Source organism: Castor canadensis, chromosome X (assembly GCF_047511655.1).
Source record: "Castor canadensis chromosome X, mCasCan1.hap1v2, whole genome shotgun sequence".
NCBI classification, from domain to species: Eukaryota; Metazoa; Chordata; class Mammalia; order Rodentia; family Castoridae; genus Castor; species Castor canadensis.
The window spans coordinates 133,975,180-133,996,393 of record NC_133405.1 but is presented as its reverse complement, the minus strand read 5'-3'; the positions used below and the strand labels follow the sequence as shown (position 1 = coordinate 133,996,393).

At 42.3% G+C, this 21,214-nt stretch overlaps 1 protein-coding gene across 4 annotated transcripts; it reads left to right on the top strand.

Moving 5' to 3' along the window:
- The first annotated feature begins 5,175 nt into the window (after nucleotides 1-5,175).
- Nucleotides 5,176-20,911, top strand: Msl3 (MSL complex subunit 3). Of its 4 annotated transcripts, XM_074062180.1 has the most exons (14): nucleotides 5,517-5,629; nucleotides 6,690-6,772; nucleotides 7,167-7,262; nucleotides 7,438-7,488; nucleotides 7,694-7,794; nucleotides 8,675-8,760; nucleotides 9,702-9,824; nucleotides 10,385-10,545; nucleotides 11,261-11,419; nucleotides 12,863-13,125; nucleotides 14,526-14,635; nucleotides 17,609-17,708; nucleotides 18,063-18,147; nucleotides 20,097-20,911. In XM_074062180.1, the coding sequence occupies exons 7-14, from the start codon at nucleotides 9,735-9,737 to the stop codon at nucleotides 20,194-20,196; spliced, it is 1,068 nt and encodes a 355-aa protein (XP_073918281.1). In that variant the 5' UTR covers nucleotides 5,517-5,629; nucleotides 6,690-6,772; nucleotides 7,167-7,262; nucleotides 7,438-7,488; nucleotides 7,694-7,794; nucleotides 8,675-8,760; nucleotides 9,702-9,734; the 3' UTR covers nucleotides 20,197-20,911. The 4 variants fall into 4 exon arrangements, with proteins under 4 accessions (XP_020041084.2, XP_073918281.1, XP_073918280.1 ...); XM_020185495.2 differs by lacking the exons at nucleotides 5,517-5,629; nucleotides 7,438-7,488 and adding an exon at nucleotides 5,176-5,328; XM_074062179.1 differs by lacking the exon at nucleotides 5,517-5,629 and having other exon boundaries at nucleotides 6,044-6,772.
- Nucleotides 20,912-21,214: the final 303 nt, after the last annotated feature.

Genomic DNA, 21,214 nt, shown 5'->3' with positions numbered 1-21,214 from the left:
CACTAAGCTGCACTTAGTATTTTTAAATACTCCTTTAAAAGCTCCAATTCTTGAGTGTCCTCACGCTGGAACCCCACCCAGTATTTCCATTCAGGGGATCTAAACTACAGCTTCACAAAGTTCCTTGGGTACTCCAAGTTCTGTTTTGTAATGTGCTTTTGTTGTTGCCATATGGGTAGCAGTATTCCCATTCCTATACATGTATTTCTACAGCATAATTTAAATGGTTTCATAATGTAGGTGTGCGGCAATCATTTGTTTCAGACTTGTGATTGGCTCAAAATAGAAATCACTCATATTAATACTGTTAGCGTGATAGTGATTTGAATCTTGAGTATTACTGCCCAAGCACAGCTTTGTGGTTTTGTGGAGAGGAGTAATTAGGGATATCATTGACAGCCTGAACTGAACAAGTTGAATAGCAAATGTGGCTCCCATTTTCTACAGCAGTTAAATGAGGATAAGCAAAATAGTACCTCATAACACTGTGAGGATGATTTCATCTGAATATGTAAAGTACTTAGCACAGTGCCTATCATGTAGTAAATACTCAACAAACCTTGACCACTGAGGAAAGAAGAACAAAGAACAAGCAGTCCCTGACATCCAGGAACTGTCCAGGCATTCACAGCTGGGCCTGGCTGTTCTCCTATTGACCATAAGCAATGTCACAGAATATCATACAAAACCACTTTGTGACTGTGATGGATCAAAACAAAAACAAGATCATTCTATAATCATGCCTGAACAAAAAACAAAACACAGCTTCTGTCCAAACCTCAAAACTCAAAGCAGTTCCTTCTCCAGGCAATTATGAATGACAGCTGCTGATTCTTTACCAATTGCAGTTTCAGTACCAATCTCATCTTCCCTCCCTCTAGACAAGAACCAAGTATTTGACTCCCTGACAGCTTCTCCCAATCTAGGGCAAAAACCTGTTTCCTTAACCCCTGCCCCAAATCACCTATCACAAGCCCAAGTCCTCCAAGTAAGTTTTTTCTAACCCTCCCACACCTCCCACAGTGTGCCTTCTCACTGGCTAAAATGAACTATAAACCCAATTCCTTCAACTCAAGCTCAACAAAGGTGCTCCTGATTGGGCTGGAGGATTTTACTACTATTACTCTGTAACCCTTTCTTCATAATAGTACCTTGAACTTACATCCCTATATCACTTGTAAAATTAAGAGTGGGAACCAAGAAGCAATGAAGGTCATTCCTACTTGACTTGAGAAGCACCAAGTATCAAGACTCACTGACACTTTTGCAACAAGATATTCCAACTTTTTATCAGAATGTTCATTAACCACAAAACACATTCTTAGAATGTAGATCTGCTTAATACCAACCCCACAAAAAGTGTCTAATTGTAGTCATAGATTTTTCTAAATTTTATAAATGGGTTGTCCCAGAAATTCACTTAAAGTTTCTAAAATAAAATATACATTGCAATTGAAACCATATCATAAATGGTGATTTAGATCTACCCTTCATTCCCAAAGCCTATTTACTCCTGAATACGTAGCAAATTCCATTTCAAATACACCATCAGTTTTGTCTGCACATCTATGGAAAAGTGCGTTCTCACTTTGAAGGTCCTTCTCACCAATATTACCCAAACTCGCAGTTTAAGATCACACTACATGCCAATAGCTGAATTGTACCGCTGCAGAGGAGGTGCAATCAGGATGCTTGGTGGCTGCACTGGGGTTTATTATTCCACATAACAAGAAGCCTAGAGTTAGGCAACAGCGTTGGTTAATTCGGTGAGTTAGGGGCTCCACGACGCATTAGTGACCTGGGTGAGTAAGCTTTGTCTGGACTCCCTCATTCTCAGGGAGTCAGTAACGATGACAAGCTCCGTGGTGCAAAGATGGCTGTAGCAATTACCCACACTCCTATGCAGACAATAGTGCCTAAAGAGGAAGGCGAGACTTTAAACCACATCTACTTAGGTTTTTTTTTTTTTCTGTAGGGGGGTAGGGGGGCGGGAGGAGGGGAGAATTTGTTCCAGAAATAACCTCCTTCATCCGATCTCCCACTATAAAAACTTCTCATTGGCCAGGAGCGATCACATGGTCAGGCCTAACCCAATCACTGCAAAAGGGAAGGGATTGCCGTGATTGGTTTAGACCAGAGTTTCTCAGCCCTGCCTGCATGCTGACGTCACCTGGGAGCTTTGAAAACAAAATTGCACGTCTGGCAACAGTATGTTTTAAAACTTCCCTAGCTGTTATAAATGTATTCAGAAGCGAGTGCTACTGTGTTAGCCTAATCAAGCTTCCTCCAGGCCAGCGCCCTGCTGGGAGGTCTACTCCGAGGGAACGACGACAAGCACCAGAACAAAATGGGCTTGGTGGTCCCAGCTACTCCGTAGGCTGAGACAGGAGGATCACTTGAGCCCAGGAGTTCCAAGCCAGCCTGGGCAACACAGAGAGACCTGTCACAAAAGAAAACAAAACAAAACGGGCTCCACAGCAAACACAGGGAGGAGGCAGGGTCACACCGTGCTATAGCTAAGAGAAAATCATCCCGGGTCGATCACCCACTCAGTGACCTATAATGAGAAGTAAAAAAGGCTTGTCATGAGAGATTGGATGGCTCTCTTAATTGCCTGATCCGTTGCAAAACCTGAAAAATGAGGGAAACACCACATAAATTTCAGTTCAAGAGCAACTTCCTCTGAAGTTTTTTTCGGACACAGTCCTTCCTCCTAGGGAAAAATAAGGACTTGTGTCTCCTTTACTCCCCACCAGCTTTATCAAGGTAGCATAAGACTCCAGTTTGCTTGCATGCTGCCCTGCCATATCTAGAAACGTGCCGTCTTGGAGGCCAGGACGTATTTTACTTTTCTACTTTGTGTGTCTAGTACCTAGCACTCAGGAGGCCCAATAAATATTTATTGCATGAATGAATGGGGGACCAGGAGAAATGGATGAAAAACGGTTAATAGTAAACATTTATGCAGCACTTATACAGCAGGTACTAAACAAAGTCATGTACACGGAATAGATTTATATACTCCTGCAACAACCCTATGGAGTATGAGCCATTATCTTCATTTTCAACGTAACAAAAATGCATCACAGAGAGACTAAACAACTGTTCAAGGTCACAAGCCAAGGAATGACAACTGTGGGACTGGGTCATAGAGAATGGACTCCAGAGCTCACATATTTTTAACTTCTACACCCAAGAAGGTGGTAGAGATGGGGATCTCAACGTTGCACCTAACCTGGAGGAGGGTTGCAAGGGAGTGTGAGGGGGACTGCCATAGGTAGAATTTGTGGCTTTTAGGCTTTTCCATTCTTGGACTTTTGGGGAGGGGGAAGCAGGAAGGCACTGATCAATGATGTAAGGATGGAAATGGAGAGAAATGAAAGAAAGCATTCAAAGACCTACCCCTGAAAGGTTAGAGCCTGGAGAACTCTCCCATTCATGGGCAAGAGAAATCAAAAGGTTAACACTTCAGTGTGGTTTACACATGGCATGCAGTAACCTGTACTTCAGAGCTGCCCCTGCCATTTGTGGGGAACAGCACCACCTATTCCCCACATCCCTGGTAAACCACAACCTGGAGAGGATTTGAACTGGAACTGGAACTGACTGTGCTGTATATCTTAGACACAGGTCATTATTTGCCCATCTCCCCTCAAGCTGTCCCTCCTCTCCCTAGCCCTTATCTGGCCAGTGGAGCTATCACTCACCCAGCTCCTTATGCCAGAAAACTTGGAGGTCTCCCAAGATTCCTCCTCCCCTCCCCTCCTTCATATCCAATTGGCCACTGAGTTTTATGGATTTGATTTCATAAATCTGCAATCTGTTCATTCATTCATTAAATATTTATTGTGTGCTAGGAGTATACAATGATGAACTGGATGAGACACCCCCCACCCCCAGCTTCAAGGAGCTTACCATCTTAATGAGGGCATCTTCAACTGAACAACCCATTCTACAGCAAAGCAGTAAATGCAAGACAAGGGTAAGTGGAGGGCTGGGAGGGAGTCTTGGAGGGGTATGTGATTCCTCTCGGGAAGCCTGAGGGGATTTTCTCTTGGCAACGTCCTAGCTGCAATATGAAGGATGCGTGCCAGGAACCTGGTGAAGGAGGAGTGGGGAGGGGGAGGCAAGTGCAAATTTCTGGAGGCAAGAACAGAGTAGTGTAGGAAGCCCAAGCCCGGCAGTTCACTAGGACTGCAGAAATTTGCCTCAATGCCGCTATCCAACCCAGGCTCAATCCAGTAACTACACTGCCTAAGGGCTTTCCACTCCTCAAAAAGAAACCATCCAGCACCGTCCTCCTTGTCTCTGGAGGTCTGCCCTTCAACTCTCCCGTCCCTTGCCACTCGTTCATCGAATATTTACTGAGGACCCCCTCTGTGCAGGTACCGTGTAAACAGCGGCCTCAACGGTGCTTCCAGTCTTCAGGGAGTTTTTGATCTACTGAAGACATACCATAAGGGAGCAATTCCGGGAGTGATGGAAGCTGACACCTAAGATGTTAACGACCCTTTAAGGACCCATCTGCTTCGCTGCCCACTGCTCACCCCGTCACTTGGGGGCTCCGGGCCTGCCACCTGCTTGTCCTCTCGGAAGGATGACCAAGTGTTCTATTCACTGCCAGGAATGTCCTCCTCCCCTCGCCCAAGGCCACTGCCCATCTCGAGCCAGCTCCAGCACAGCGTCCTTCTTGCGTGGCCACACTCAACGGCGTGCGGCTCTGTCAAGGGGGCTGACGTGCGCGCTCGCGGCCAGCCAGCTCCTGGGGGCAGACGCCATACAGCCTCCCCGCTGCCTGGTGCCCACCCCAGACCGGCTCTCTCCCTAAGCGACCCCCGCGCCCCGGCTGGAGAGCGCGGGCCCGGGGTGACGGCCCCGCGCACACGTGGGCGCAGCCTGGAGGCCGCTGGGACCCTTTCCCATGGGGGTGAGAGGGGACGTTCTGCTGGAAGACCTCGGCCAGGGGGTCGCGCCCCCCGCCCGCACCCCTCCCGGAGCCCCAGAGGGGACAGGCGAGGGCGCGCCCAGCCGGGGACGCGCGCTCCCGGTGTCTCCGAGGTCCTTGCAGTGGCGCGGGGTGGCCGGAGGAGGGGCCGAGGGCGGGGCGGCCACAGCCTCCGCCATTCCCGGCCCCCCCCGGTCGCGGAGCGCCGCCTCCCCGCCCACCCTCCCCCACCGCGCGCGCTCCGCCCGCCCCGGAGCCTCGCCCTCCGCCACGATGAGCAAATGAGCGCGAGCGAGGGCATGAAATTTAAATTCCACTCAGGGGAGAAAGTGCTGTGCTTCGAGCCTGACCCCACCAAGGCGCGAGTGCTGTACGATGCCAAGGTGCCGCCGCGGGGGGACAGGGAGGAGGCGCGGGCCGGGGGCCCCGGGGACGGGAGGCAGGGGCGGGGGCGGACAGCGGCGTGGAGCCGATGGAGCGGCCGGGCACCTCGGCCTGCGCAGCAGCTCGGGCAGCAGGGGGCACTCGCCGGGCACCGCGCGCGGGACTCGGGGCCGGGATGCTTCCGTTTCCGGATGTGGTGTTCTGCGCTGCGCACGCGCGATCGCAAGGCCGGAGAGGCTGTTTAAGCTTGCAGCGCCAACTGGGTGACCAGTATAGGTGGACTGTCACCAAGCCTTTGCGGTAAATTTCTAATCCTGTGCGGCCCAGAGCCACGTGGACTCTCCCGGTCTGACACAGGTCTTACTCCCTAGGTCCACGGCGCTGTCCGCCAACTTACGATGTCGCTCTCCCTGGACCCTAGGAGTTGGGGTCGATCCCTCCTGTACGCTGTAACCCCCACCCTAAGACTAAGGTTGGCCCAGTGCCTTGGGGCCTCAAGGTCTTGCAGCATTCACTTTCCAATTCTTGAAAGATTTGTGTAGGCCTGACAGTGTTTGGGAAGAATCGAGCCTATCCACCTAAGTCTGTAGGGGCAGAGCCACATCTTGTAGTTCCTCAGGGCGGGGTGGTGGGCTGGAGTGGGCACCGAAGTACTTCTGGACCCCAAGGGAAGTGTATTTCAGTGCTCTAGGGAGCGGGAGGGGGTAGGGGTTGGCCCCGATCGGTCCCTAGGACCACCGGGGCGAACCGTTTGGTGATAGGGCCCGGGACAGCGCCATGTGCGTCTTCAGCAATGCTTGGGCGGCACCGTCCGATGGAGACACCCCAAGGTCTCTGGGCTATTCTACCCTTGGCCCCTCTCTTTCGGAATCCCTTTGCTGTCCTTCCTCCTGCTCCGCCCCGCTCCTGAGCCCCTGGGAGGGGGGGTACACGCCCCATCATTTGCCCCATTTGTTCCCCAACAGAGGGAGGAGTGTAAAAGTCTCAAGACAGCCCATCAGGGCACTGGACGCAGCAGAGCCCTGGAGACTACAACTCCCAGAGGTCTCAGGGCTACAGCTCTCTTGTCTGATCTGGACTGTCATTAGTGACAAATCCGCTGGCCAATGGCTTCAGAAGCTTCACCCTGTCTCAAACTCAGAGACCAATCACGGGGTGGTTGGACGGATGTTTCCTATTTTGGGGCATCCACTCAGGGAAAAAAATGGTATTGAAAGAAAAAATGTTTCAACCCAGCTCTCGATCTAAAGGAGAGAAAGCTTTCTTTTCTTTTGAAAAGGGAGTATGATCTAGTTTTCCTGATCTAACTTCTAATTGTCTGTGTGTACTGCCACTTGTGAGCAATATTTCCTGGTTTCAGATTGTCGATGTTATTGTTGGGAAAGACGAAAAAGGCAGAAAGATCCCAGAATATCTGATACATTTTAATGGTTGGAACAGAAGGTAAGTGTACTTCCTAAACCAGATTGAGTATTGATCGTCTTTGCAGCACAAAGAGCATTGCAAACTTCTTTTAAGTTGTAGAAACACTTGTAGGAAAGTTTCAGTTCCTGGTTTTGCTTTGTTCTTAAAGCTTGCCTGTTCTGAGGCATGGTTACTTTTAAGTCCGTTATATTTGGATTATCTGTGAGTGATTCTGTAAACCCGTTTCTGTGTCTGCCTGAATTAGTTTTTCAGTTTATTTGCATCCTCTTTGTAATTTTAAACTTTTTATATAGTTTTTTTTTTTAATGTCAGTAATTCTGGGGCACTTCTTTCTTTGAGGTACTTTTAGCATTTGTGTCATATCTAACTAAAATACTGAATTTTACATTTTCTTCCTTCTTTTTTCAATTAGCTGGGATAGATGGGCAGCAGAAGATCATGTGCTCCGTGATACAGATGAAAATCGTAGATTGCAGCGTAAATTGGCAAGAAAAGCAGTAGCTCGCCTGTAAGAATACAAAGATAATGATATAAATGTTACTGTGTTTTCTTTTAGTTGGGTTTTTATGGTATAAAAATAACAAAGAGATACATTTTGTTTATTAAATAATTTTACATATTGCAAGTATGTAACTGAATAGCCCTTACAGTATTCTAAATAGCTGAATTTATTGTGTTTTCAGATGGTGGTTGTTTAATACTCTGAAGTGAAGATTGCCATTTATGTTCTAAAGGTCATTTTTCCAATTCAAGAATTATTATTTATTATATGTTGGGGGGTTTTTTGGCAGTACTGGGGTTTGAACTCAGGGCCTCACACTTGCTGGCAGGTGCTCTTAATTCTTGAGCCACTTTCCAGCCCTATAATATCTTGTTTTGATCCCAAGATGCATACCAGTTGGTGTCAAATTTTATTTAATTTGTGTTCATCTTTTTCAGAAGAAGCACAGGGAGAAAGAAAAAGCGCTGCAGGCTACCCGGCGTTGACTCTGTCTTAAAAAGCCTCCCTGTTGAAGAAAAAGATGAAAATGATGAAAATTGTAAGGCTTGACTTCATTTTCTTTGGCTAAATGAACTTTCACTTAGTCTTTTTATACTTCAGGACTGACCGAGGGGAAGAGTCATTGAAATTATAGACAGGGAAACTTTGCAAACTCATTATGTACAAATAGTCACCATCTTAGGATTTTTTGGCTTTGCAGTGGGGCATGAAAGCATACCCATATAACTGTTCTATTTTTTTACTTTTAGTATAGTATTCAATAAAGTACATGAGATATTAATACTATTATAATGTAGGCTTTGTGCTAGACGAATTTGCCCAGTCATAGGCTAATGTAAGTGTTCTGAGCATGTGTAAGGTAGTCAGCCATGATGTTTGGTACATCAGGTATATTCAGCACATTTGTACTTATCAGATTTTCAACATATGATATGCTTGCTGGATGTAACCCTATTGTAAGTCAAGGTGTAGCTATATAACTTATGCCCCTTTTATTTTTGACAGTTAAAGTAGCAGTCAATACAATGAGTCAGTGAGTATAAGACTTTATCAAAATTATACTTGTGACCACCACCCAGTCATTCAGCAGGGCCCTCACTGATCTTTAGTCATGGTCCATTCTCTTCTTCCTACCTCCTGGGCCTTGTCACTACATAAGAATCCAACAGAGAACCACAGAATCCTAGCTAACAAAACACTTGCAGATCATTAGCTTGTGTGATTTTTGTATCCATTGAAATTAGAGTTATATTTTTCAAACATTTCTATTCAGAAAGGCATAGTATTGTGTTAGGATTTAAAATATATGGAGGACTATAGGTAATTTTCTTAGTAGATTGAATGAAGCACCTAAAGATTAATAAACATAAAGGGTTGGGTAAATATATGAGTTTGCCTAATATTTTTATTTCACTTAGCAATAAGCAGTTCCTCTGATGACAGTAGTGAAGAAAAAGATGAAGAAATAAGTGAAGAAAGTGACATTGAAGAAAAGACTGAAGTGGTATAAAAGTTTTTATCATAAAAGTTCTGTCTTTGGTATATATTTTAGTGGTAAAATTTTACGGTAAAATTCTCCAGTTATGTAATACTTTCTAACAATACATTTTTACTTGACATTTAAAAAAAAAAACAGCCCTTGTGTACAGTCATTATATTAGCCTCTCAGTGACTCTATACCCACAAAGTGTTTCTATAAATTATAGTTACCTCTTTTTTCTTCAGTAAAATTATAAACTATATTTTGTAATGGTTAATTTTTTGAAAAGTTAAAATAAATTATTTAATTATTTGTTATTGCTGCAATATCACAGACATTAAAAAAGAGAATCATAGAACATATAGGAAAAGGAGATGCAAGAATAATTCAGGACGAGAAAACAGAAGCCCAGTTTCCTCATCTACACAGTTAAGTAGTGGCAGATTCCAGACTAGAACCGAGATTTTAAAATTTCTTTTGTACAACTATCACAAGATATGGTATCATTTGTTTCCCAGAATTAATACATTCTGTGCAAATAGAAAATATCTTAAAATCTTAGAACAAAAGCTTATACTTGATTCATTTTAGAGAAGATGAAAGATGTGTTTTTAGTGGAGCGGGTAGCTTCATTTCTATGATTAATTTTTTAATGGAACATAGCAAGAATTTGGTGGCTTTTGCCTGCCTCCAAATTTAACAAACCTCAGTGGTAAGTGTAAATGGGGAAGAAACAGTAAGGATTTACAACATGGTTAATACCCTAAAATAAGTTCAGTTTGGGCTTTTAACATACTTAGACATGTGGCATAATGTCTCTAAGTCTGTTCTCCAACATAGACTATTTGTGCATGTTGAGGATTAACTGGGCTTCTTTCATAGCAGACTCTCATGTGTTAGCTCATCTGTGGATATAGATTCTCCCACTGCTTTAAATAATTAAAAATGGAATTATGATGTTTCAGAAAGAAGAACTAGAGCTGCATACAAAAAAGGAAATGGAAGAAAGAGCAATAACCATAGACATCCCTGAGGTTCTGAAGAAGCAGCTTGAGGATGATTGTTATTATATCAACAGGAGAAAACGGGTATGCAGGCAGATTGTGGAAAACACGGATTTGGTACAGTGTTTTCATTTAGCCATAGTTTCCAGTCACAGTCTCAAACACTGGAGAAGCTTGGAGGAATGAAACTTATATTTTCAGTTTTGTACTGAGTCAGGCTTTAAAGTTCGCTGACAGTGGTGCTGTGCTGCTGTTTAACTTAAAATTCATGCAGCCCAGGCTGCCCATTCAGACCCTCTAAAGAGCTTTCCAGAATTCTTATGTGTGGATTGATCTGTGGTGGGAGCCTTTTTGGGTATACTTTGAGAGGCTGCCCAGAGTGTTCTAATGGCATATGAAGATGAGGATCACCGCTTACATATATTCAAAACAGTCATACTGTAATCAACATGAGAATATGATTAGTAGGAGGAAGAATGACCAAAGAGCTTCATAGCATATATAAGATGTTCTATTCAAGCAGGATTGTCTTTGGTTTTTTTTTTTTTTTGAGATTAAGTGATAGAGACACGACTAATTCCTTGGAATGTGTGGTTTATTACAACTGGATGCATACATCAAGATGTGTATATTTTTGTTAACAGTTAGTAAAACTTCCATGCCAGACCAACATCATAACGATTTTGGAATCCTACGTGAAGCATTTTGCTATCAATGCAGCCTTTTCAGCCAGTGAGAGGCCTCGTCACCATCATGCAATGATGCATGCCCACATGAATGTGCATTATATCCCAGCAGAAAAGAAGTGAGTACTGGTGTGTTTCGTGTCTTGTGATTCTCTCTTTGTATATTAGAGTTTAGAACAGGGAATAGTTTCCTATATTTAGTTATTTTGAATTCATAGTTTGTTAATAACTTGTTGAATAATCAAACTATATCAAAATTTTAATCACTTTTGTGAAATCTTCAATAACTCTTTGCACATGTGGCCTAGCTTGATAGTACATTGCCTTTGCCCTGAGAGGAATATTTTCCATGACATTACTCAGGGCACAAATTCTCTTCCTCAAGAAGCACCAGAATGACAATGAGAATTGGGTCAAAGCATGTTTACAAAAAGCCTGTTCTAGTTAGAGTAGCTTTCTTTATATCCTGCCTTGCTCACATGACTTGGTAGGAATAGGATCAGGGAGCTAGAGTGTTAGAGTTGGAGGGAGTCTATCTGGATTTGTCCACCTATCCATTGCTGGGACTCCTCATGTGGCATTGAACCTATTCATTTGTATTAAATGGGTAAGTTAAAGTTGCTAATGTACTTTTTCTATATTATCGGTGTGTTTCCTCATTTAATTCTTTGTTATTAGCATCTGCAAATTCATTTCATCCTTTATATGTGTAGGTGTAATATATAATGTTGAAGTTTAAAAGCCTGCCTTATTAAAAATACATGCCTTCATTGTGAAATTTTGGAAAGTAGCTATTTCTTTGTTGCATCTCTAATCTCTTTTTAATCCTCCCAGTGTTGACCTTTGTAAGGAGATGGTGGATGGATTAAGAATAACTTTTGATTACACTCTTCCATTGGTTTTGCTCTACCCATATGAACAAGCTCAGTATAAAAAGGTGACCTCGTCTAAATTTTTTCTTCCAATTAAGGAAAGTGCCACAAACACTAATAGGTAAGTTAAATTAGCTTGCACCTTCACCTTCAGATGACAACACTGACAAAGTTAACTCCTTTTTTGAAGACTTGGATCTGATGTGATAGGGCCAATGAGTTTGGAGGAGAAAGATTTAAAAAGCGCCTATACTGTTGGTATCTTTTTCCCCCTGGGTAAACTGAGTCATCATTTGCTTTCTTGTGGCTCTGAAAGATTTACCCAGTAGTCCAGAATAGAGGATTTAGAAGGGATTGTGCCCAGCTGTCTCCATCTTTTGGAAGGCAGTGGGGTGGAGTGAAGAGAGTGTGGGCCTCGAATGGTGTAGATTTAAATTGAGCTCCCTTCTTGCGTGCGTGTGGCTTGGAGAAGTTCCTTCTGAGTCTCTTGTGTTCACATCTGTACAGTGGAATGAAGCATTTGTTTCCCTGATGAGTAGTATTAAGTGAGATTGTTCACAAGGGACCAAGAGCCTTTGACCTTCAATAAAGGTTAGTTTCTCTCTTGCTCTGCTGTGTTAGCACTTTTCTTCCTGAAATGGCACACACACTCCATTCTCTGTACTTTGAGGGGGAAAAAATCTCCTGACCTAAAGTCTTTACCCTTAATCTCTGTAAGGTATGCCATCTCTCACTGTTCTTTTCCTGAGAAAGTAGTCTGTTCTCAAGATTTCCACTCATCCATCTCCTTTAACCATTGACCGTCTACCTTCCTCTACAGCTACCCTGCAAAAGTCTTCCTCCAAAGGTGTTAATAACTTCCCACTTACCCTGTGCCATGCTTGCCCCACCCTCTGCTTCATGGCTTCTTGCTCTCTCTCTGCTTCTCCACCAGCTCTCTTTGGTGGCTTTTCTCTCCCCTCCTTTCTGCCTGTCTGTTTCACCCCAGCTGAAGGGCCTGAGAGACTTTCTAGGGGTGGGGAGAAGGTTGTGTTGTGTGTTGTCCACACCTTGAGATTCCCTGTGTCCAGGGTGGGCTCCTGTGCTCATGACTTTTTCAAGTCCTGCCTGCAGTTACATTTTGGTGAGATGATGTAGTATGCTTATCCTCTAGACCAGGGTTTCTCAGCCTCAGCCCTGTGATTTTTGAGCTGGATCATTGTGTCTTGGCAATGTTAGGTGTTGAGCAGCACTCCTGGCCTCCGCCCACTAGAAGGCAGTAGCACATGTTCCCTCAATTGCTACAATTGCCTCCAAGCATTGCCAATTGTCCCCTTAGGGCAAAATTGCTCCCATTTGAGAGCTGTTGTTCTAAGGAAATATAACAGAGATGTTCTAATCTTTAATCCCAGCATGCCTCTGCAGAGTTACGGAGAGAATTGAAATGATTTTTATGAAAGTGTATGTTTAGCGCACTTGGAGGTCCAGATGTCAGCGGATGCTCTAGGAGAGTGGGCTTCCCATTCTGGCTTCCAGAGGCCTCAGGTCTACAGCAGCCACCTGTGACCCTTTTTTTCTTGCCTAGGAGCCAAGAGGAGCTCTCTCCTAGCCCGCCTTTGTTGAATCCATCCACACCACAGTCCACAGAGAGTCAACCAACCTCCGGTGAACCGGCCACCCCCAAGAGACGCAAAGCTGAGCCAGAAGCATTGCAGTCTCTCAGGCGGTCCACACGCCACAGCACTAACTGTGACAGGCTGTCTGAAAGCAGTGCATCACCTCAGCCCAAGCGCCGGCAACAGGACACATCCGCCAGCATGCCCAAGCTATTCCTGCACCTAGAAAAGAGTAGGTTCAGTTCTGGAGTTCTGGGCTGGGGAGGACTGCTGCCACCTTTTGGGTCAGCCTGGGCTAGACCCATGTCAACCCTCATTGAGTGTACATACCGTGACATGACCCGAAGGCTGCTAGACCACCGAAGAGGGAACTGAGCGTAGCACAGCAGCTGGCAGGAGCAGCACAGTGAGGCTGTGGTAGAGGCAGCACTGGGCTCTGTATCTTGACATTGCTTCTTCACCCTCGCCCTCTACCACTTCTTGTGAGCAGATTTATGGGATCCCGTGTTTGTATTTTCTATACTTAGCCTTAATGACGTATTCAGAAGACACAGTTCTAGTGGGTTGTTTACATTTTTGTTCTTATTTTCAAGACATACCTTTTTAAAAAGATCCTTTTGAATAATCAAGCATTAAAACAAAATCAGGTGCTGTTCTTAATAGTTTTATTGAAGTATATGGTCTGCATACCATGAAATCCACCATTTAAAGTGGTTTTTAGTATACTCGGTATTCTGCAACCATCACCAAAATCAGTTCCCTGTATTTTCACCTCCCCCAAAAGAAAGCCTTCATGCATCAGCAGACACTTCTTACTGGCCCCTGCCTGGAGACTCTGGCAGCCACTGATCTGTTTGTGTCTCTAGATTTGACTGTGAGGCATTTCATATATCCAGGATCATAACAAGTATGCAGGTGGTTAATATATGTTGATAGAATGAAGAGTGGAAAGGTTGAGCTGGGGAGAATAAGAGAATTCTTTTTTTTTTAAAAAGTTCTAAAACATGAAGTACTTTTTCTTTTTTAAATTTGTTTTCTTGTCAGTTTTTATTTATTGAGATTAAATTCACATAAAATTAACCATTTTAAAGTGGACTCCTTCAGTGGTGCTATCTTTTAATAGTTTTATTGAGATATAATCCACATGCCTTGCCCTTCACCCATTTAAAGTGTTCACTTCAGTGGTTTTAGTGTGTTCAGAGTTTCATAAACATTCCACAATCAATTCCAAAGCATTTTCAATACCCTCAAAAGAAACCCCGTGCCCATTCACAGTTCTTCTCTATTTCCCCCCTTTTCAAGCCCCTCATAGTCACTTATCTACCTTCTGTCTCTATCCTGCACATTTCATAAAAATGAGTCATACACTATGTGACCATTTGTGATTGGCTTCTTTCACCTTAGCATAACCTTTTCAAGGTCCGTCCACATTGTAGCATGTATCAGTACTTTATTTTTTTAGCAAATAATATTCCAGGTGCAGTCTTTATATGAGAAATGTCACATTTGTTAAAGACTAGTAATTTCTGAGAATTGACTTTAGATTATGTTCTGTTGTTTATCTTGATGATAGCCTTTAATTCAGTTGTTGTGTACATTACAGGCAAGTAATTGCACCTTTTTCTTTTGAAGAGACACCTGTACACAGCAGATCATCTTCCCCCATTCCTCTGACCCCTAGTAAGGAAGGAACTGCTGTGTTTGCTGGCTTTGAAGGGAGAAGAACTAATGAAATAAATGAGGTAAAGAGTTAAGTGTTTGATGTTTATTCTAGATTCTTGATGTATCATGTTACTATAAGTATTAGCAAAATTATTCATAGGGTTTTGCTTAATAGTGTATTTCTGCTTTCAAAACTGAAGAAATTGTTAAGATTCCAGCTTTACACTTAACAAGCATCTTTTACCATATATATAAGCACAATTATTGAGATATTGGTATTTTCATTTTGTAGAATAAGCATCAATACACCTGTTTTGCCAAGAGCCAGAGAGTAAATATTTTAGGTTTTGTGGGCCACATAATGTCAGGACTAGTTAACTCCCAAAGTAGCTACAGACAATATGTAAATGACTGTTCTGTGTTCCAATAAAACTTTATGTATGGACAATGAAATTTCAATAGCATGATTTTCATGTATTATAAAACAGTCTTTTGTTTTCCAACCATTTAAAAGCATTAAATCCATTCTTAGCTTTTGGACAATATAGAATCAGGCAGTGGTTGTACGAGATGTGAGCAGCAAGCTGTAGTTTGAAAACCCCTGCTTTAGACATCTGATTCTCCTCCATTAACAGTTATCCTAGTAGCCATCCCTTTGAGGGTATCTATATGCGAGCATTGTGCCAGACCCTTGAACTCATTACTTGAATTCCTGAGAACAACCTTCTCACCAGGTGTCCATTTGACAGATGAGGAAACTTTTCATTTTTAACCTGTTTTTAAGGCCATTGCTTAAGTTATATAGCTGGTGAGTGTTTCAGGAATTCAGAAGAGGTCTTAGTCCATTATGATGGGTAGGAATTGTATAAGGGAAGGTGGCTTTAGTAGACAAAGAACATTTAATGGTAGAAATAGGGGTTGGCAAACTTTCTGTAAAGGGTTGGATTGTAAATGTTTTCAGGGTTGCATACCATATCGTCTTTTTTGAGAGTACTCAACTCTGTTGTTACAATTTGAAAGCAACATGGATGTGCCCCCTCACCAGATTCTTTCAGCAAGAAGCTTTCATGTGATTTTTGCATAATATAAAATATTATTCTTTTTATTTATTTTTTTAGCATGAGTGTTGGGCTGGATTTGGCTCATAGGTTATATAGTTGGCTGATCCCTGATATGGAAGCTAGAAGGTCCAATTTGTGGTATGGTAATTGTTGAGGGTAGATCAAGAAATTTCTAGTGTAAGCAGTCCCTGACATTCCTATTTTTCAAACAAGAAGCTCTCTGTCTAGTTTTATTGTTCAGGAGAGAGTCATGTTTCTTCAAAAGAGCATCTGAATATTCAGGCCAGAATCATTTCCACTCTAGTCAGTGGTACTAGTCCGCCATCTAGTGGTAAATGATACAAAAGGATGTTTTCTGGTAAACAGTTGACATTCAGCAGGCTCTCACAAGGACTCAGGAGATTATAGTGAATTCCCACCTCCTTAAGCTCCTCTTTTGCTGTATTTTTAACCAGGGCTTTTTATCCAAATCCCTGAGGCTCTTTCTCCTGATACCTGTTGCTGCTGCATTGTATGGCAGAAGGGTTTGGATGAGCACATCGCTAGTTAAGAACCACATGGGGTTTCTATGCATACTCCATTGAGAATCCCTTCTCTAGAAACCTATTGCTTTCCTCTATAAAACTCATCTTTGATGAATAGGAGACTATGTGCTATATTGAAATGCAGAACTGAGTGAGTGAGGTGGAACTGCTTACTTTTGCACACACTATGTACAACCCATTCCTCTAGTGATTGTAAGTTCTGTCTGTTCCCCCCTGAGTATCACTGTATCGCTGAGTATCAGCTATTCCCAAGCTTCAGTGAGCTGCAGGCACTGGTATAGGTCTGAGATGATGTAAAGATGCCAAAACTACCCCTGCCCTCAGCACAGAAGGGTGGGCTGGGAGGAAAGGGGGCTCTGTGAGAGGTTGGAGCCTTCATCCAGAAGTCCACCATGGTACTTGTGAGCTTCTAGTCTTTCATTTTGTCTAATTGACTTAAGTCAGCATTTCTGGCATTTGGGGGCACCCTTTTGCTTTTTTTCATAGGGAGTTTCCTTCACCATGACTACTTCAGTGTTAAAATGTACATGTCCCAAAAGCCAAAGTGACAGCTCAGTAGACTAGGCTCTGGTTCTCTGATTTGCTAAAGTATTTCTAGGGAAATTCATCAGAGATTTGAAGTACAGCTCTCACTTTTTTTTTGTTTTTCTATACTGAGGCCTCATGCTGGCTAGAGAGATGCTCTACTACTTCAGCTACCCCACCAGCTTTTTTTGTGTTGGTTATTTTTGAGATAGGGACTCACTTTGTGCCCGGGCCAGTCTGGACTGCAGTTCTCTATTTATGCTTCCTTGTGTAGTTGGGATTGCAGGTGTGTGGCGGCACACCCAGCTATTGGTTGAGATGGGGAGGGGGGTGTCTCACTAACTTTTTGACTGAGCTAGACTTGAATCGTGCATGATCCTCCTGATCTCCACTCCCTGAGTAGTTAGGATTATAGGTTTGAGCCACCATACCTGGCCTACAGCTCTTTTAATAAAAGCCCCAAGTCCGCCCATAGTTCTGAAATTCAGAGCAAAAGCAAAGAAACTAATTACCAGGTTGAAAGTCTATTTCCAGTTGATTCAGAGGATTTAAAGATTCAAATTAGTTTTCATAGTGAATGTAACAGCAAGGCATTAGGGGATCTTGAAACAATGGTGGCATTACTCAAAACATCTTTAGGTTGCTTTTTAATGCTTCATTCTCTCTTGAATGCAGCAGAATTTCCAGTAGAGGAGAAAGGGCTAAGTGACCAAAACAGTTATAGTTGAGAATTAAGAAATCAAATATTTCCTTAATCTACTATTAAGTCATTCTGCCCCTCACTTTTATTTTTATAGGCTTGTGTTTATTTTGATGTAATAGTGTATTTTTCCTCTATATGCAATCTACTATCATAAGATTTAGGTGGCTAGAAGTGTCTCCATTAGGAACAATAAAGTCACTCAATTCATGCTGTTTCCAGGTCCTCTCCTGGAAGCTTGTACCTGACAATTACCCTCCTGGTGACCAGCCGCCTCCACCTTCTTTTATTTATGGGGCACAACATTTGCTGCGGTTGTTTGGTAAGAATCCCAGTTTCTACTCTCTTCTTTCCATTTTTCGTTCTGCTTTAGATTGCGTATGTCTTATGGTTTGGGCTATAAGTACTTACCTGATGTGGAAAGTTACTTTCCTTTTTGGGCTCTATAATGATCATCTAAAGGTGCCCTCTGGGAAGAAAAGGCATTGGATAAATCTTAAATTTCTTAAAATTTGTGCTTAGAATATTTGACTAACCTCTATCTTTGTTCAGTAAGAGTATTTGTTTGACAATGTAGATGTTAAAGGAGAAAGAGGGACCTGGATGACCCTGGAGTATGTCTTATGCATTGTCGATTCTGCTGATTATAAATATGTTTGTCTTTATTTTAATCCAGTAAAACTTCCAGAAATCCTTGGAAAGATGTCCTTTTCTGAGAAGAATCTGAAGGCTTTACTGAAGCACTTTGATCTCTTTCTGAGGTACCTTTGTTTGTCAGATCTTACTTCTGCTGCCATATATGTAACTTTTCAAGATTTATCTTTGGCACATGTGGAGACAGCTCTGTGTGTAGTAGAGGTATTACCTAAGTATGATGGGTTCTAACCATAATGGTAAGATAGGAGGTTGGGGGTTATTTCTTCTTTCCCTAATTTCTCCGGTTTCTGAGTCAAGTACTCATTGGATGGAAGTAATTTTTTCTGTCTCAGAGAATCAAGTTGGATAACTTTGTAAATAGAAAATAAATTTTCTCAAGTTGAAGTGCATAACATCGACAATTACTTAATTTTACATTTTCTTATTCAGGAGTAGCTTAAGCATTGGCCTGTTCTTTGTTGCCTGTACATACACTAACTTAAATATTAGCATTTTATCGCTTGGATTTTGGTATTTACTTTAGAGTTAAGATAAATGATTCCTTAGTCTGTGCTGGCATTTGTGAATTCAGAGAAAGGCCTTGACAGCCAGTCATTTTCTTAGCTAATGGAATCATTTGACTTGAGAATCTGCCCCCATCCTCACCCCCCCAAACTTCCCCCCACTGTGGCCCAAATCCAACCTCCCCCTTTCCCATCCAGATGTCTCTTGACCACTTCCTTACCTTAGTTTTCAAGGCTAGTCTTTACCCTGCCTCACGTGGCTCAGCCTAGCTACCTGACCTTATTTCTCCCTTCTCTTTAAAGGCCACCTTTCCCTTCTAGTGAGGCCCCACACTGACTAATATTTGGGGACTTGCCAGAGGGGAACTAACTCCATCCAGAAAAATCAGTCTTGCAGGTTTAAAAGATACTTTCTGGTAGGGATTTTGAGTAAAGGGTCTTTGAGCAAGATGAGACTTTTCAACATTCTATTGGAAAGCAGTTTTTAAAATATTCTCTTTCCTCTTAGTCTCTCCATCAAACATACCCACAATTCCATTTGATATAAAACGTAGTACACTGAAACCAACTGGTGCCAAGAAAAATATGAAGAGACAGCTGCAAGTTAGTGCAGGGAAGCATGCTAATTTTGAAGTATTCCTGGTGTAAAGTAGAAATTGGGGTTTTAGTAAATCACTTAGAATGATTTACAAATAAATATAGTAAGAGTTTTTAAAACGTATACAATGACATCAATTAGAATCAATGCACTAAATAATGACCTTTAAAAAAGGTACAGTTGTAGAAGAAAAAAGACTTAGCTGTCAAATGAAATTTGACTCAATTTTTACTAAAGAAGGTGCTGTACATTTTTAGGAATTTGGACAGGTGGGAGGTTGCTGAGAAAACTAGCATGAAACAAATTAGCTTACTAGTTAATATTGCATATTCAAGAAGGTTTTAGCCCTCCATGGCAAAATCAGTTGAAGTTAAAGTTAAGAGATCATCTGTATATTCCAGACTCTTGAATGGTCACATTTTAACAGCCATCTGAGACATAAATCAGTCCTCTGACGTGTTGTGGTGCTGTAATCTGGAACTATAACACCTTTTGGCATGGCAAATTAGGACACAAAATGCTATTACTAGTTATTCAGTTCAATTTTGGTATAACTTAGTACATATAAGGCATGGGAATTTCTTGAGTGACATGTATGAGTTTATAATTTATTTTTTATAGTTTGAAAAACAGGAAAATATTCCCCTCCACACACACACAAATGTTTATATAACCAGACTGCCACCAGAGTGCCACCTAGTGAAGTTTAGATTGTAGTTTTGGTTCTATGATACCTGATGATGGCGAACAAATTTAGATAACTAGTAATTAACTTATAAACCAGATAAGTGTGATGAAAGTAATTGTATAGAAATCAAGACAAGAGTCATATTTTTCCTACTAGTACCAAAAAAAAGTTGAAATGTTAGAGTTGGTTAAAAGTTACTATTTTGCTTAATGATATTCAGTGCCTAGTATGATACTCTTTGGCCTTTGTTTTTTCTTTTTCCAGGTTCTTAGCAGAATACCATGATGACTTCTTCCCAGAGTCAGCTTATGTTGCTGCCTGTGAGGCACACTACAGCACCAAGAACCCCAGGGCCATTTATTAAAGTTTTGATAGTTCTGTAAGAACACTTGCTCTGCCTGGCTTTGCGCTCTGGGCTCCAGGTGAAGAAATAATGGGCTGGTGGACCTTCTTTCCAGAGAGTACAAACATAGGCCCACCTCGGGGGCTGTGGCAGAGGCAGGCTCAGTTATTTATTTGAGTTATCCACATACTGTAGTTATTTCTGTTAAGAATTATTTCCTTGGTGCCTGAACATGCTCAGACGTAACACTTGCTGAACCTGAAGCCATCTGTGATGGCAGGAAAAGAACAGCTGTGTTCGTAGCAAAACATTCATGAAACATAGGTTAGGCCATTTTGTTAGACATTACAGTTGGTTGTTAGCAGAAACCACACTGTTTAGTTATTTGTTAGCACTAAACAAAATTTTTTCGAACTGTTCTCATTTGTGTGAGGAGGCTGAGCAACTCTGCCCAACAAATTTTAGTTTGTACTTGGAAACCACAAAGTAGTCTCAAAGTATTTTAGAGGGAATTGATATTGACGGCAAAAGAAAATTTGTAGCTATACATTTGCTTGTAAGAGTTCCCTCTCTGTGAAAAATTATTTTTGGTGCGCTAAATAAAGCATTGCCTGTCTTGTTTGAGATTTTACAGCTCTACTTTGTTGTGTAATGTTATAGTTCCTTTTCTATAAAATGTTATTTTTGGTGATCTAAATAAAGCAGTACCTGTCTTGTTTGAAAGAACCAAAGAAGAGTTTCTGTTCTGGCCTTTTCTCTTTATTGCAGGGCAACAGTGGGGTGAGCTCTTTACTTGTAACTTTTGTTTCAGTTTGTTTTACTTTCTGTCTTTGGCTTTGCCTCACTTGGCAGCACGACTAGGTGGTGGTTATTAGAAGTTACTGTGGCTCTGTGCTGTCTTGCTGCTGCACAGTGAGCCCTGCTGGGGCTGACACTAGTTTATCCTCCTCCAAAATTACCAGCTTCTGGTCTCTGCAGTCATCCCTCTAAGCTTCATTTTAGTCTCACAGGCCTCCCAATTCCCCCCACCCCACACACA

What these genes read in the sequence shown, in the direction of transcription:
- Msl3 (XM_020185495.2), top strand. Translation starts at nt 5,227, where the DNA reads ATGAGCGCGAGCGAGGGCATGAAATTTAAATTCCACTCAGGGGAGAAA. An exon ending in GAGTGCTGTACGATGCCAAG is followed by an intron (nt 5,329 to 6,689) that starts GTGCCGCCGCGG and finishes TCCTGGTTTCAG; the next exon opens with ATTGTCGATGTTATTGTTGG. An exon ending in ACATTTGCTGCGGTTGTTTG is followed by an intron (nt 17,709 to 18,062) that starts GTAAGAATCCCA and finishes ATTTTAATCCAG; the next exon opens with TAAAACTTCCAGAAATCCTT.